At 45.3% G+C, this 16,158-nt stretch overlaps 4 protein-coding genes across 5 annotated transcripts; 2 read left to right on the top strand and 2 right to left on the bottom strand.

The window, feature by feature from the left end:
• Positions 1–1,608: 1,608 nt before the first annotated feature.
• Positions 1,609–3,745, top strand: LOC104456779 (cytochrome P450 89A2). Its single transcript, XM_010071634.3, is given in 2 exon segments — positions 1,609–2,161; positions 2,164–3,745. Coding segments are annotated over 2 exon segments (1,737 nt in total). The 5' UTR covers positions 1,609–1,863; the 3' UTR covers positions 3,603–3,745.
• A 552-nt stretch (positions 3,746–4,297) lies between these two features.
• On the top strand, positions 4,298–6,755 carry LOC104456780 (putative uncharacterized protein DDB_G0271606). Its single transcript, XM_010071635.3, has 2 exons — positions 4,298–5,072; positions 5,841–6,755. Exons 1-2 carry the CDS (start codon positions 4,522–4,524, stop codon positions 6,484–6,486), a joined length of 1,197 nt encoding a protein of 398 aa, XP_010069937.3. The 5' UTR covers positions 4,298–4,521; the 3' UTR covers positions 6,487–6,755.
• A 270-nt stretch (positions 6,756–7,025) lies between these two features.
• Positions 7,026–11,066, bottom strand: LOC104456781 (APO protein 3, mitochondrial). 2 transcript variants are annotated; one of them, XM_039298853.1, is made up of 4 exons: positions 10,720–11,066; positions 9,623–10,033; positions 8,526–8,947; positions 7,026–7,879 (listed from the first exon to the last, which is right to left on the bottom strand). In XM_039298853.1, exons 2-4 carry the CDS (start codon positions 9,997–9,999, stop codon positions 7,470–7,472), a joined length of 1,209 nt encoding a protein of 402 aa, XP_039154787.1. In that variant the 5' UTR covers positions 10,000–10,033; positions 10,720–11,066; the 3' UTR covers positions 7,026–7,469. The 2 variants fall into 2 exon arrangements, with proteins under 2 accessions (XP_039154787.1, XP_010069938.2); XM_010071636.3 differs by having other exon boundaries at positions 10,629–11,066.
• Positions 11,067–11,682: 616 nt separating this feature from the next.
• On the bottom strand, positions 11,683–13,654 carry LOC104456782 (universal stress protein PHOS34). Its single transcript, XM_010071639.3, has 4 exons — positions 13,320–13,654; positions 13,055–13,149; positions 12,609–12,730; positions 11,683–12,000 (listed from the first exon to the last, which is right to left on the bottom strand). Exons 1-4 carry the CDS (start codon positions 13,504–13,506, stop codon positions 11,913–11,915), a joined length of 492 nt encoding a protein of 163 aa, XP_010069941.2. The 5' UTR covers positions 13,507–13,654; the 3' UTR covers positions 11,683–11,912.
• Positions 13,655–16,158: the final 2,504 nt, after the last annotated feature.

The raw sequence follows: 16,158 nt of genomic DNA on the forward strand, positions 1-16,158 counted from the left end.
ACCTAATAGAGTGACGAATTCCTGATCTCCTTTGCCGGCGGGTTTGTACGTTTCATCTCTTTGTGCTCCTTCCCGTGTTACGGTTCATATTTGATTCTCCGAGGCTTGTTATGTATTGGCAATCGCAATTCTCTTGACTTGAAATTTTCTCTGGTATCCAATCACGAGATCATGAATAAATTTGACATTGCACTCCTTACTGGCCATGTTTAGATTATTTTGAGTTGAACAGAAAAAAAAAATGAAAAAAAAAAGCTAAAAATCGAAAATCGAAAACCAAACCGAACCGAACCAAAATTTTGGTTCGGTTCGGGTCACATTTGGTTCAGTTCAAAAAAAATTTCTAACGGTTCGGTTCCGTTCGATTTTTTTTTAAAAACCAAACCGTTAACACCTAGCGGCAAAGAATCGCAAAGAATAAAGAATAACTGGTCATGCAACACTACCACCAGCAACAACAACAGCAACACATCCTGCTCCTCCAGCAACTATAGAAGCAGCAGCAGGCGGCCGCTATGTCGCGGTTCCCATCCAACATCGACGTGCACCTCCGTCCTCCGGGGCTCTCACACTGCTCAATCCAGCAAAACTCTAGCATCTCCGCCCCCAATTTGCAACAGCAATTGCAATAGCAGCAGCAAGTGATTCGACCGGGGAATCAGGTGGAATTGCAAACCTACTAGGAGGCCTGGCATGTTTGTCACCCCGACTTCAAGCGCCCCTTCTCTTCTCTCGAGGATGCCTGCGAGAGGTTGTCCTCTCTCTCTCTCTCTCTCTCTCTCTCTCTCTCTCTCTCTCTCTCTCTAGTCGAGATGTTCTGTTATTCTTGTCTTTTGAAGTAGTTCTTGTGGTTGGGATAGTTGATGAGAAGAAATGGCACTTTTTACTACAATGTGGTAAAGATAGCACTTGCACAATAGATCAGTTAGCTGAGATAAATGACTTACACATGAATTTGTGTCGATTGTAAACTGCATTGTTTGATTGGAAATTCAGTTGATTCCAATCCTAGCAGGTGCTTTTTTTGCACATTAGTAACTTTGATGTTGAATTGTCAATCTATAGATTAATTAATCTGGACAAGAACTGTTTGTAGTGAATTATCAAGCAAAAATTTGCTGTTTTGAACTGTTCATGTCGTCACTAAAAGAGGTGGCTTTAGTATTGGCTGCTTAGCAAGAGCCAGCGATTTGATTTAGATATGAATCCTAGTATTGCTGCTGGTCTATTTTGCTGTCTTTTGTTCTACCATAGTTCCCAAGTTTCTCATGTTAGGAACTTAGATTGTTAGGATAATGGAGGAGTGTTATGCAGCTATCTTAAGAGGGTAGTATATATATATATATATAGATGGTGTCAAGAGCAGTGCAGTAGAGTTTGGTATTTAGGCAGCTAGGTATACGAATGGACTTGCATATTTTTCCTAAAGAGGATACCGCATTAGCATGATACCAAACACAATTCTATTCCGAAAAATGAAATTTTAAACAGTTACAAAATAGTTTAAAATGCTTATAAATTATTTCCTAAAATAGAATAAAAAATAATCATTTATGATCAAAAATTGTTCCTAAAAATAAAAGCGTTACCAAACGCGCCATTACGTTTTCTCCTCCATATTGGAAGCTATGGAGGGTCGAGATCCTCCGCTCAATTTCATCAACGTCATATTGGCACTTCTTTCTCGCTTACTTCAGTAAACAGGACACGTTCCTAGATGCAAGGGATGGCAACCCTCAGATCGGCCGCGGCTCAGGCCCCTTCAAGTTCCTAACCGAACCAATGTCTTCGCACTTTCCGATCTTTCATCATCCAAGTCCGGGCCGTGTCTTCTAGCATCAATTAAATATTCTCGAGGGTGTGATGCTGAAATTTTTTTTCCTTATTTTATTCAGCGAGGTCCACGAATGTGTTCTGACGATCGGCAAGAAAGCTACTTTTTGGACGTCAGCCATTCCGTTTTCTTTCCGCTACGTCGTCAACCTCGTCTGCGATCTTATATCTCTGCAAATCCTTAACTTGGTCTTCCTCAAGTACTCAGAGTCAATCCCGCAAAAGATGGAAGTCTGGTTCCTCATCCTCGTCACCCTCTCCGTCGCCGCCCCCTCAACCCTCAACCTCCTCTCCTCCGCCCCCAACAAGAAGAGCCTCCCGCCGGGCCCCTTACCTTCCCGGTCGTCGGCAACTTCCTATGGCTCCGCAAGTCCTCCTCGGAGGTCGAGCCCATCCTCCGCTCCCTCCACGCCCGTTACGGCCCGATGGTCACCCTCCACATAGGCTCCGGACCCGCCGTCTTCGTCGCCTCCCCGACCCTCGCCCACGAGGCCCTCGTCCAACGGGGCGCCGTCTTCGCCGACCGCCCGCCACCCTCTGCCACCATGCGCCTCCTCTCCTCCAACCAGCACAATATCAACACCTCCTCCTACGGCCCCACCTGGCGCCTCCTCCGCCGGAACCTCACGGCGGAGATCCTCCATCCCTCCCGCCTCCGCTCCTACTCCCGCGCCCGCACGCGGGTCCTCAACATGCTCGGGGCGGAGCTCAAGTCACAGCCTGGTGGCGTAGTCCGCGTCATCGACCACTTCCAGTACGCCATGTTCTGCTTGCTGGTCCTCATGTGCTTCGGAGACTGGCTCGAGGAGGAGCAGATTAAGCAGATCAAGGAGGTTTCGCAACGGGCGCTGCTGAGTCAATGGCGCTTCAACGTCCTCAATTTCTGGCCGTGGCTGAGCAAGTTCGTCCTCCGGAAGCGATGGAAGGAGTTCTATGAGCTCTGCCAGTGTCGGAAACGCGTCCTCGTCCGGCTCATCAGAGCTCGACTCAAGGCCAAGCAAGAGCAGCTGAGCAAAGCCAAGGAGGACGGAAACGACGGCAATGGCGATTGGATCTTGCCGTACGTGGACACGCTCCTGGACCTGGAGCTGCCGGAGGAGAAGAGGAAGCTGGAGGAGGACCACATCGTGAGTCTGTGCTGGGAGTTCCTCAACGCCGGCACCGACACAACGTCCACGGCGCTGCAGTGGATCATGGCCAACCTGGTCAAGTACCCAGAAATCCAAGAGAGGCTCTACGATGAAATCAAATCAGTTGTGGGAGAAGGGGTGGAACAAGTGAAGGAGGAGGACCTACAGAGGATGAGCTACCTGAAAGCAGTGGTACTGGAGGGGCTGCGCCGGCACCCGCCGGGGCATTTCGTGCTGCCGCATGCGGTGAAGGAGGACGCGGAGTTGGGCGGCTACGCGATCACCAGGGACGCGTCCATCAACTTCATGGTGGCGGAGATGGGTTGGGACCCGAAAGTCTGGGAAGACCCGATGGAGTTCAAGCCCGAGAGGTTCTTGAACTCCGCCGGCGGAGGAGCAGCCAGCGGGTTCGACATCACGGGGAGTAGGGAGATAAAGATGATGCCGTTTGGGGTGGGGAGGAGGATCTGCCCTGCGTCCGGGCTCGCGATGCTGCACCTGGAGTACTTCGTGGCGAACCTGGTGTGGCAGTTCAAGTGGCGGACGGTGGCCGGCGAGGAGGTGGACCTATCGGAGAAGCAAGAGTTCATCGTAGCGATGAAGAACCCTTTAAGGGCCCAGATTTCATCCAGGAATTAGGGACCCTTGAATTTCGGAAAATTTACGTCGATTGTTGCCTTCATGCACTCTCTCTGATGTACACGCTTCTTTGCTTGGGAACCCTCGAGGTGTTTGTGAAAATTCCTCAAAGAGCGCACGTGAAGGTTTTCGAACCACCGCCGAACTTCGGTCACGATGTTATTATGCCAAACACTACCCACCATTTCACGTGCACTGCAGTGACAATTACTCTCTACGATCATCGATATGCATCCCTAATATTAGCATCGGTCCTTTCGCATCTTGCGTTAAAAAGCAAATTGGCTAAACTAGCAGAAGAAACAGCATTCGAATTGCACTCGCCCAGCAAGCGCGTAAACATGCGACCCAAATTCCGCCGAAATTTTCAGAAGAATTAGGCCTAGATCTAGATCTAGTACTTCATCTTTCGGTTTCTCCTTTTCTTTGATTTCATTATTCAAAACCGACAAACTTTGCAGCTATAATAAGACAAGAATCACCGCTCGATATAACAATTGGTTTTAGTTCAATTAGAAAGTTCTCGAATCCGTGAATAATTACGTAAGCGGGCCAGCTTGCCCCTTTCCACATGGGCCACATCAAGGCCCATCAGCGCGACTCGGTGGCCCGGCCCAAAGAGCTTCCGGGGGAATCGCGGCAGCACGGCGGCCCGTGAGATCGATCGATCGATCGCTCGCTCGCTCGCGTTCCACGGCGACTTCTTCTTCTTCCTCCTCTTCCCCAATCTCTCTCCTCTCCGGAGTTTCAGCTACTCCGCCACAGGGAAAAACCCTAAATCGCTCCCGGTTCGATCGATCGGCCGATCGACCTGCCTCCTCTGGCCACCTCCTCCGGCGTCGCGCTGCTCGATTTCGCGAATGGCTTTTCTCTAGCGTTGCTGCGTAGAGGCCGAATCCCCTATTTTCTAGGGGGAGAGATGGAGGAGGCGAAATCGTCGGCGGCGCACCACCAGCAACAGCAGCAGCAGCAACTGCTGATGCAACACCACCACCAGCAACAGCAACAGCAGCAGCAGCAGCAGCAGCAGCAGCAGCATCAGCATCAGCATCAGCAGCAGCATCAGCATCAGCATCAGCATCAGCAGCAGCAGCAGCACATTCTGCTCCTCCAGCAGCTGCAGAAGCAGCAGCAGCAGGCGGCCGCCATGTCGCGGTTCCCGTCCAACATCGACGTGCACCTCCGTCCTCCGGGGCTCTCCCACCGCCCGATCCAGCAGAACCCTAGCGTCTCCGCCCCCAATTTGCAGCAGCAACAGCAGCAGCAGCAGCAGCAGCAACAACAGCAGCAACAGCAGCAACAGCAGCAGCAGCAGCAGCAGCAACAGCAATTGCAGCAGCAGCAGCAGCAGCAGAAAGTGATTCGACCGGGGAATCAGGTGGAATTGCAGATGGCGTACCAGGACGCCTGGCGTGTTTGTCACCCGGACTTCAAGCGCCCCTTCTCTTCTCTCGAGGACGCCTGCGAGAGGTTGTCTTCTCTCTCTCTCTCTCTAGCCGAGATGTTCTGTTGTTCTCGTCTTTTGAAGTAGTTCTTTTGTTTGGGAAAGTTGATGAGAAGAAATGGTACTTTTTACTATGATGCGATAAAGATAGCACTTGCACAAGAGATCAGTTAGCTGAGATAATGACCTACACACAAATTTGTGTCGACAGTAAACTGCATTGTTTGATTGGAAATTCAGTTGATTCCAATCCAAGCAGGTGCCTTTTTTGCACATTAGTAACATTTGATGTTGAATTGTCAATCTATAGATTAATTAATCTGGACAAGAACTGTATGTAGTGAATTATCAGGCAAAAATTTGCCATTTTGAGTGGTTCATGTCAGCACGAAAAGAGGTGGATAGCCAGCATTTTGATTTAGAGACGAATCCCGGTATTGCTTCTGGTCTGTTCCGCTGTCTTTTGTTCTGCCATAGTTCCCAAGTTTCTCATGTCAGGAACTTAGATTGTTAAGATAATGGAGGAGTGTTATGCAGCTATCTTTGGAGGGTAGTATATATATGGATGGCGTCAAGAGCAGTGCAGTAGAGTTTGGTGTTCAGGCAGCTAGGTATAAGGATGGACTTTTATATTCTTCCTGAAGAGGATACCGCCTTAGCTAGTGATGCCCAAAGATAGTGTCCCTTGAGTAAAATTGTCCAACTGTTTACCATAAATTTCAGTACTGATGTCTGATTACAAACAGCTGCTTTAGTTTTCAGGCTTGGTCATTAAACCTTTCTGTGTGGTGCAGATTGCTGCCTTACCATGTGATAGCAGATTATGAGGCCGAGGAAGACGATAGAATCCTTGATTCTGACACTACAGGTCAGATGCCTTCTCGTTCTCAGCAATGGGATCATAACATTGCTGCCAAAGTAGCAGAGTTTACTTCGACATTTGAGAAACAGGCCCTTGCTTTCAACATAATAACTAAGAAGCGAGCTCTTGGGGAGTTTCGCTCTGAGGAGAGGTTGATGATTGAGCAGTTGCTGTTTCAAGAGGAAAAACGGGCAATGCTGGAACTGAGGGCCGAAATCGAGTCAAGGGAGAAAGCTGGGAGGGAGGCTCATGAGGCTCAGTTGCGCATGGCGGCAATGGCACAGGCAGAGCAAGCCAGAGTTGGGTCACAGGCTCATGTGGAAATGATGGCTCGAGGTCCTATAAGGGCAAATGCTCGTGGATCTCAAGACAACGATATTCCTATGAATCACGACTTGGAGGAGCAGGAAAAGGGTGTTAACCCAGACGACATGATGAATGGGTGGGCAAATAATGGACAGAAAGATGATAAGGAACCATCTGAAGATTTCTTAAATGATGAAGAGACCGAAAATGGTGAAACGGGCGTGCAGAGCGATTGGCGTGAAGTAGGTGAATTCGATTTAAATGCTAGATAAACGTTGACAAGAAGATCATGTCGTAGCATTCTTTTGATGATGTGATGTATTGTCCCTGGAAGAATGCCTTGGTTGAATAGGCAAGAATATGGACGACGTGGCCACTTCTAACATATCTTTCTGGTTTCGTTTTGCCTCTCTTAGGCTCATGTTTCATCTGTCAGATGTTCGTGGGTCGTTTTCCTCTTCTTCTTCGGCTCTGTTTCTTTTTCTTAATTTTAAGAAGGGGGAGTGGCTACAAATGACTTAATGCTTCTAACATTCGTTGACAACTGGTGCAAGTAAGGTGAGGTAAGGAAACTTGTTGGAGATTTGCTAATTTTGATTGTTTGGACCCTGGATACGTCGATCATCACTTGTTTACTTAATCGTGCCACGCGGAGGAATTATCCAAATGCACTTCATCCCTGTAAACTCAAGCCCGTGACTCGTCTAATCCCTTTTCCAGTTTTGATGGTTCGTCAGAGATCAACGAAAAGGCAAAGTAAAAAGCTCCCGTGATCATCTGGTGAATAATGAATGATTTTCGCACTTTAACATTCCAGCAAATGAGTACTCACCCATTCTAAACCCTTTCCGGATGCAAAAAGTTCGCATACTCAATTAATCCATCTTACATTGTCCTCATAATATCATACCATTACAAACTATGCTTAATTTTCGTAGCGGGGCTAGGGATTTTTTCCGGTCAATCGACTGGTCATTGATGTATCTTCTTTTTTCCCTGTGGGATTGATCTGGCGTGAAAGCTGTAATTGAGATAACCGTTCACTTCAGAAAGTTCTCTTCTCGAGAGAAGTCTAGCTCTAGCATGCCCATTCAGTACCTTCATTCCCACTTCATATCCCCATTACACCGTTGCACTTCGGTAAACAGGACTCATTCCCAGATGGAAGGGATGGCAATCCTCAGATTAGCGACTCACGCCCCTTTAAATTCCGAACAAAATTCCTGCTGAAGCTCATAAACAAATGCCAATGCCTTCAAACGACTAATCTTTCTTCTTCCAAGTCCGGCACTACTACATCTTCTCGCATCACGCCGGCGTAGTTCTCTCCTATCTGTGCCCCAGCCTGTGCAAACAGTTCCACGACTGCAGGCAACATCCCGTAATACCTCTTCAGACTATTTACCAGTGCCTCACCGCCATGCCCATCTCTAACATGCCACACATAAACTGGAGGAACTATATCCCCAACAGTTGCCTTTTGCCAAGCATGCTGCCCATCCCTCATCTGGTGCCTGCGAGCGTAGCAGTTCCTTACTCTGTGACCCTTGGACCCAACTTGCACCTCTGAACAATATCCGCAAGTTTGGACAGAATACTTCCCCATGAGTCTTGCAGCTCCCGAACACATATTTTCCCATGCTTCCAAGCCTCGCAAAGCAACACCTACCAGATTAAATAGTTCAATTATCAATAGTGCTTAAACTAGGATGGGGGCCTGAAACAGTTGACAGATGATTTGAAAAGAACAAGAAAGATGAAGAAACAAGAAAACAGATGAGAAAGTATTGAAGGCATGTCTCTCCAAATTCATTGCCTATTTTCTCCAGGGCCTGTTTACAACGTAGAGATTATTAAAGAGATCAGAATAATCAAAATATTTTAAGTTTGAGCTTATCAGTTGCTTTCTCTAAGGAATGCGAAAGCGCATGATTTTTCAATTCCGAAAATAACTGGAAATCCTAAAACTAGAAAAAGAAAACATTGGCAGTATGATATTCTTCCTCCTGAAATAAGAATCACTATTAAAGTTACTTAATCTGGATATGTAAATAGCAATATTCCAGTTTCTACTTGAACAAGCACATCCCCATTCATTCCACAATTCAAGAATATTACTTGAAATCTAATATTTTTCATGGAGTTTCCTTTAATCTGGACTATGCCACTATGTTCCATTTCTACTTGAATGAGAATATAAACATTCACTTGTCTGATAATTCAAGAAACCTATAGTTCTTGAAATCTAACAAACTCTACCTCAGGTACATAGTGTTACGTAATTGGTAAAATATGAGCAGACAAAACAGACCTTGAATGTCGTCAGGTTCGAAGTCTGGTAAGTTTGCTCTGCTTGGCTGTTTTCTGCCCCAAAACCCATATGTGCTGATGCCTTGCCCACGTAAATCATCTTTAGGAAACCTACGCTCATAATCGACTATTCTACCTGCAACATTGTAAACAGGAAACTTTCTCCTCCTCGTGGGGTATTCTGCAATGTCAACACCAGCTTGAACACATAATTCCACAATTGCTGGGATCCGATCAACTTGGAGCCTCTCATTGTGTGAAACGGCCCTCCCAACCCAATCATATAAATGGAAAGATTCAATGACAGGCAAGATGTTCTCTATGCCTCCACGTTTCCAACTATGCTCTTTGTTCGACAGAGCCCCAGCAGTGCAAGTTCTAATTAGGTGTGGTGGATGACCAATATGAACTTCTCCGCACAAGCTGAACATGAAGGAAGACAATAATTTGATTGATAGAACTGAAAAATAAGTGCTGCTAATTTAAATAATGAATTCTAGTTAATATCACATCAATTACTTTTTCTACTGAATGAACCAAGTAACTCATCCTTACTTAACACGAGTGAATTTTCACTCAATCAAGTCAGTTTTAATTGGGGTTATCAACTGACTATATCTCATTAAGTGCTGAATTTTAAATGATGCAACATAATTTACATCATCACGGCAATCACTATGAGAGCACATGATTTTATACCCAGTGCTGAACCTAGGATATGATAATAAGAAGGGGACTCAAACAGATCTGAAGAAAAGTTGAAAGGGGTGAAAGCTTGAATGCGAAGTCGAGTTCCATTAGTAATATCTGCAGATACTGTATTGACCAATAAGATTCCTGATGAAAAAGACTGAGCACAAGGCTGGTTGTCTTTAGAAACTGATGTATTATACCTAATAGCTAAAGCTTGAACTGTTGCCGGCACAGACTTGTGAATTGCAAAGCAAACTAGGCTGAACATACGGTAAAAATATCTCATAATGAATTAGATCTAATAGAGAGCTTAAGGCGCAATTTATGGCTACATAACTGCCATTAATCAGCTAAAAGTTCACAAGGTTAAGCACTAGAAGTATTGTACAAATTTTTCCTCTTCACCTGCATGTATAAATAGGGATGCTTTGGGCAACTCTTGACACACAAGCAAACAATTCCGTCCTGGAATTATATACTTCATGAGCAACCGGAACCAGTTCCTTGACCAACAATCCGTTATCAGGAGCCTTCAAAGGAATCTCCTGTACTGTCTGCCTCTGCTTCTTCACCAACTGAGCTTCGCGCTTTAGTTCATTCACACTAGTCACCATCGGCTTCCGATCATGCTTTGTGAGCTTTCTTGGTAGGCCTACGCATATCAACGTACTTGAGTATGCACAACATAGAAGCTGCTTATTGTCCCTGCCAATCAAGTTAGCAGCAGTCTCTCCGGTAATTTGTCGGAGACCAAAAGAGTTCTGGATTCGTCGGAGCCACATTTTTTGGCAAAAACGAACTAAACTCCTGAGATATCTGCATTAGACAAAGGATGAAGAGAAGATAATATAGGTTCTGAAAGACATCAAAGTACAGTCTCTTATTTACATAATCTCTCATGCTTTGACCGAGCTTCGATGTAGTCATTGAAATTAGGTTCAAAGATATGACAGGAGAGGCCTTAGATAATTGTCTTCTATGGTTGCGAGAGATTCACAATCAAATAACAAGAATTAGAAAACTCTCCACACTAAAAAGTAAGGAAAATTGAAAACATGGAATCATAGAAAAAGGCAAGAGAGAACTTCAAGCCCGTGCAAGTAAAACTTGTCCTAGAAGCTCGGTTGGATTTTCAGGGTGAGAAAACATATCTGGTGAGAATTAGAAGAAAAGCGTTAAAACCCAAAATCTAAACAGAGAGAGAAAGAGAATTCTACCAAATTAATCATCCTTAGACAACTCGGAGATTCAAATAGCAATCTCGACATGTTAGAGCCTCTGCAGCTCGCGTTTATCGTCTTAAAGCGTGAAAAGCAACACGGTCTCCCAGTATCACCTGAATCCGGACAATTCGGAATCTAAACTCGAAACCAACATGGACTCTTTCGTAGTCCGACCGCGAAACGCATACCTTTTCTTGCTAACTAAATTCACTTAGGCATTTGCGCAAACAGTTGGCGAGCATCGCTTGGGGTCCCTCAGAATTGCCAGGAGCAGCTTACTTGCATGACTTCACCTTCTAGAATCGCTCCCTCCGCGCTACCACCACCGGTGGGTTTTAGCCGATCAACGGGATTCGGACTCGAAGAGTGCTTGCCCTGGACTTGGAAGCATGAAACTGATCAACCTTTTAAAGGTGAAAGCCATAAATATGCTTGGGATTCCAGAGGAAGCTCCTCTCTACTCGTGTTAACCCGAAAACAACGCTTGCTTTGCTTTGCTTGCTCGTGCTATATATATTTTGATGGTAGAGCGTGAGTACACGAGAAAGCACAAGAAAATATAATGTTCTTTTACTGAATAAGGAATAAAAGATTGAGGTAAAGCATTGTTTCCTTCTTATTCATTATTTTTTTTTTCTACTAAGCACGTCAACGTACAAAAATAATTATTTTCTTTAAAAACATTTACCCAAGATATATGGGAGAAGAATGTAAATTATTAATTTTCCATTTGATGGAGTACGTCGTGAGGAATCAAAATTTATTCATAAAGTACAACAAAATGGTGTAATTTCAATTGACGCAATCAAATCAAACTCTTCTTTTCATTATACAATTTAGTCCTTCATTACATGACTTGTTTTTCCATATGTGACGACTTCGAAGCCAGTGACCAAGTTTTCTTTGGATGGATGACTCTTTTGAAAATAATGTAGAAGATGGTTGCATAAAGTTAAAAAGCGTTTAAATTTACTTTTTGGATGAAGTGTACCACTTCCTCGTCATCTTTCATTTCCACTTCCACAAGCCGTAAATCGTCACTACCATCTATTTACTTTCTCGTTCATTTTAAATCACATGCCAAAGTACTGCCTAATAAAATACCCTTGAAGCTGGAATTTGAATTCATATCCTCTTCTGCGTAATTCGTTCTTTTGGAAACATAGCTACCAAGGCAGATCACACCTCGTGCGTATGTGTGTGCTGACTTACGCATAAATGGACCTTAGTCGGTTTGAGCCATCGAACCAACATGTCGTGTGCATAATTAAGTACACAAATTCTCCAAACTGCACTTCCATAGTGGCATTTCACCTTACAAATTTATTACAAATCTAATGGCATTTAAACACACGAAATTTAACCCGAAATACCAATGGACATGCGGAATTCAGAACTAGATATCAATGTGCACAATATGACAGCACGCAAACACTCCATTTACAGATACTGCAGAAGAAGAAAACTGGAACTCAGTGTTTAGCCTTGGGCTTCTTCACGATCATCACGGTGCAATGAGCATGGTGAGCACAGTAGTCGCTCACGCTACCTAAGACAGCCCTGCAACAGCGCACCAGACATTCATCAGTATTCAACAGCGCAAAGTCATGCTACAGAGCGTCGTATAGTGAACATCTGAAACATTACGCCCCTATGGTAGAAAGTCCAGGCTCACAAGAGAGGAATAGATGGAATTCTCGCTAACCATCGGCCCTAACAATGTTGGTAGCCACCCATGAATTACTGTCTTACAAAACATGTTCTCTGATGTCACTTTCCTGCTTCTACCATAAAAGTTCAAAGGTTTCTGCTTTTGCCCGGTAAAATTAAACAGCAAGTTGTTAGGTCTGGGTTGCATGTCGAACATTCGCTCAACTCACTCGTTCCTCCTCGAGCTAAATGCAATGTTTAGTAAGCTATCTGATCAGTATATCGTCAATAAAGTGATCCAAGAGTATCAAGACCGGTGACAATGAAATAACCCATTGAGTGTCGTTTGCCAATCCAAATACTTCATCTAAGAACCGAACATTGCTTCGAGTTGAAATTTTATTTCTCCATAGTCAAGTTAGCTTGGACCAGACATCCGCATCAATCCCAGGAGACAGGAGGCAAGTATAGAACAGAGGTTACCCTAGTCACGAGCTTCGGTGAGTAAGTAGATGTACCTTTTTATGGCGCCATAGCCATGGCTTCCAACTACCAGGATCGAGGCATGATGTTTTTCAACAGCATCGCAAAGAACATTCCTCGGATCCCCTTCCACCACTTCAAAGGTCACATCATGAACCTGGAAAGGTAATCGAAAAAAAAAATTAAAACGTGATGAAATCTAATGCAAATATTTCCACAGGTTGACGACAAGCGCAGTCTTTTGACAGCACAAATCACATCCTACATTCAGCCCAAAACAGCTACATCATTAAGCGTGTCAGCTGTTCATCTGGCTATGTTGGACTGCAATGACATCAAAATTACAGTCATCCGCATGGCCTCTAAGCTAGAAACAATCAATCAATAATTGACCGAGACGTGTCATACTGATCGAAGAGGCTGGAAATCACCCTAGTCAGAGAATCAGCAAATGATCCGCGCGCCGGCGCTACGTCCTTACCGATTTACTCGCGCAAAGATCCTTGGCTTTCTCCACAACCCTCGCGGCTCTTTTTTTCAGATCGGCGTCCACGATCGGAAACACTTCAGCAGCTCCTGCACGATTTGCACACAGCGAATCCTCACTAGTCAGCTAAACTACAAACAGGACTAAACAAAAACCCTCACGTTCCACGAGCGTAGCGATCAAGCGAACACTCAGCCGGAAAAAAAAAGCAGCGAATCGCAGAAGGGAATATATGCGCCGGAACGATCGGAGGCCCTACCGGGTCCGACGAGGCCGACGGCGGAGGAGGCGGAGGGCTTGGCGTGGACGACGACGAGCTTGAACGGGGGGTGGGGCATGGAGGGGGCGAGGAAGTGGTCGACCGTCCACTCGAGCGCGTGGACGCCGCAGTCGCTCTCGTCGACTCCGACCACCATCACCTGCTTCTCCGACGCTGGCGCCGCCATGGGGGAGGGAGAGAGAGCGCTTGCTTCGCCTTCGATCGGGGCGGGATCTCCGATCACCGTTCGGCACGAATGCGGATGGAAACGGATTGGGCGCGATCTTCTCCGGTCTTCAGGAGAGCGAAAGGTTGGAAAGTTAAGTAGAGAGAGAGAGAGAGAGAGAGTGGAAGAAACCAGATAGAACGAGACGAGCGAGGATGATGACGTGGCGTGTGGCGTTTTGCGGTGGGAGAGTTTTCTCCGCCAAGTGGAAGAGCGACTTTTTTGACTGTTCGACGGGGACGTTATTTTGTCCGCTTCAGTTTATTAATTATTTATTTACTCTCTTTTCTTTTCTTTTTTATCGTTATGGGGTCTCGCGTTTTTGGAATTTGCACGCCCTCTCGATTCTTTCCTGAATTTAATCAATATGAATAATAGCACGCAATTTACAGCAAGACCCGTCGTTAGTAGGTCCTAGGGTTCACTTTTTAATTGTATTTTTGAATTCCCAAGTTCACTCTTTCCACGCCGTACCTTTTAAGATTCCGATTTTGATTCGACTTGTTTTATGCTAGTGTTGGACATGAAACGAACGTGCCTGTCACGGCTTTTCTCTCAACACAAGCACCATCTATTATGAATCCGAAGAACTACCATCCTGTCATCATTTAAACTAGACTTGAAAAATAAATCTTATATCAATTTTAAATATTTTCAGGTGAAAATCTAACGATATATTAACACTTCACCATTTATTTCAATATATAAAAGCATCGAGTAAAGTTACAATTTAGCAATCAATCCAATTATGTTGGAAGATTTGTCAAAGATCAGCTGCAATTTCAATATAATTTGTTTTCTAAGAATTTTCTGGGAAAAACAGATGAAAAAAGAAGAAGTGGTTACAATTTAGCAATCAATCTAATTATGTTGAAAGGTTTTTCGAACACCAGCCGCAGTTTCAATGTAATTTGGTTTTTAAGATTTTTCTGGGAAAAAAAATAGATGAAAAAGATTAAAAGTGTGGTGGTTCGGTAGGCTCAGCCCATTGGGTCATGATGGGCCCGAATGGCACCGGCCCGTTATCCTCCCACTGCCGGGAGAGGGAGGTTTTCGCTGCTCTGTGAAGCCAGCCTCACGCGGACTCCTCCACTCTAGGACCCGCAAGGCCCAAGCCTTCGCTCGGACCGCACGGATCAACTCTCGGCTTGGAACGGGCGGGCCAGAATATTGCCACCACGAGCCCGGCCCGCAAGACCTGAACCCATGTTCCACCACATTGTTGCCCCCACTTAGGTCACAAGCCCGCGCAACTGAGCTCGGCGAACCACTTCGTCGTTCGTGAAGTTAATAAACTGTTGAATCCGTTGTCCTTCCCACGATGTGGGACTTCGTTCAGCTTTGTTGGGATGAATGGTAAATCTGGGTATGAAGTTTCTTTGAGAGGGAATGCCCGCAGGAAGTCTACCCATCTCTCTCTTCACTGCCATCAGAAGAGTAATAAACAAGACGATGGAACTGAACACATTGACCTGTGCAGCTTCCAATGCACATATGCTCTGAGCACTCACATATTCTGTCGTGTCTCTTTAAGCTCCTGAGCATTCAGGATGGAACTGAGTTTTTGGAATTTGCACGCCATCTCAATTCTTTCCTAATAAATCAATCTGAATAATAGTAGGCAATTCCCATCATTTGTACGGCCTGAGGATCACTTTTAATTGCACTTTTGAATTCCCAATTTCTTTGTCATTCATGCCACACTTTTTAAGATTCCGATTTGATTCAGCTTCCTTTAGACTAATATTGGACATGAGGTGTATGTGTCTTGCACGGCTTTTCCTCGACACAAGCACATCTATTATGTATTCAAGAACCACCATCTTGTCATATCATTTAAACTAAAACCTGAGAAGCAAATCTTGTATCTATTTCCACTTCTTTTAGTCGAAAATCTAATCATATATTAAAACTTCACATTTTTCTTCGGTATATAAAAGTATCGAGTAAAGTTACAATTTAGCAATCCATCTAATCACATCGAGAGGTTTTCCCAACACCAACCACAATTTCAATGTAATTTGTTCAGTCAATTTTCAATGGCCCAGATAATTTGGCATCACATCCAGACTGACGTTTTTGAAGACCAGTATTTTCGGGAGGGAAAACAGATAAAAAAAACAAAAATAAAAAGTGGTGGTTCGGTAGGTTCAGCCCATTGGGTCATGATGGGCCCGTGTGGCACCGGCCCGTAATCCACCCACTGTCAGGAGCGGGAGGTTTTCGCTGCTCTGTGAAGCCAGCCTCACGCGGACCCCTCACTCTAGGACCCGTGAGGCCCAAGCCTTCGCCTGGACCACACGGATCAACTCCCGGCTTGGAACGGGCGGGCCAGAACTCTGCCGCAAAGAGCCCGACCTGCAGGATCTGAGCCCATGTTCCACCACAATATTGCCCCCGCTTGGATTACAAGCCCGCGCTACGGAGCTCGGCAAAAGGTTCTGCTGTTCGTTTAACTAATAAACCGATGAATTCCATGTGCGCGTGGACGATGTGGGTCTTGGATCAGCTTTGTTCGGATGGGATTTCCATGCGTTTCCCTCCATAAAAACACTCACGTGCCCATATGCCCCCGCGCGCGCGCGAGATTCTCGTCTTCGATGGGTCTCGAAT

Source organism: Eucalyptus grandis, chromosome 8 (genome assembly GCF_016545825.1).
Source record: "Eucalyptus grandis isolate ANBG69807.140 chromosome 8, ASM1654582v1, whole genome shotgun sequence".
NCBI classification, from domain to species: Eukaryota; Viridiplantae; Streptophyta; class Magnoliopsida; order Myrtales; family Myrtaceae; genus Eucalyptus; species Eucalyptus grandis.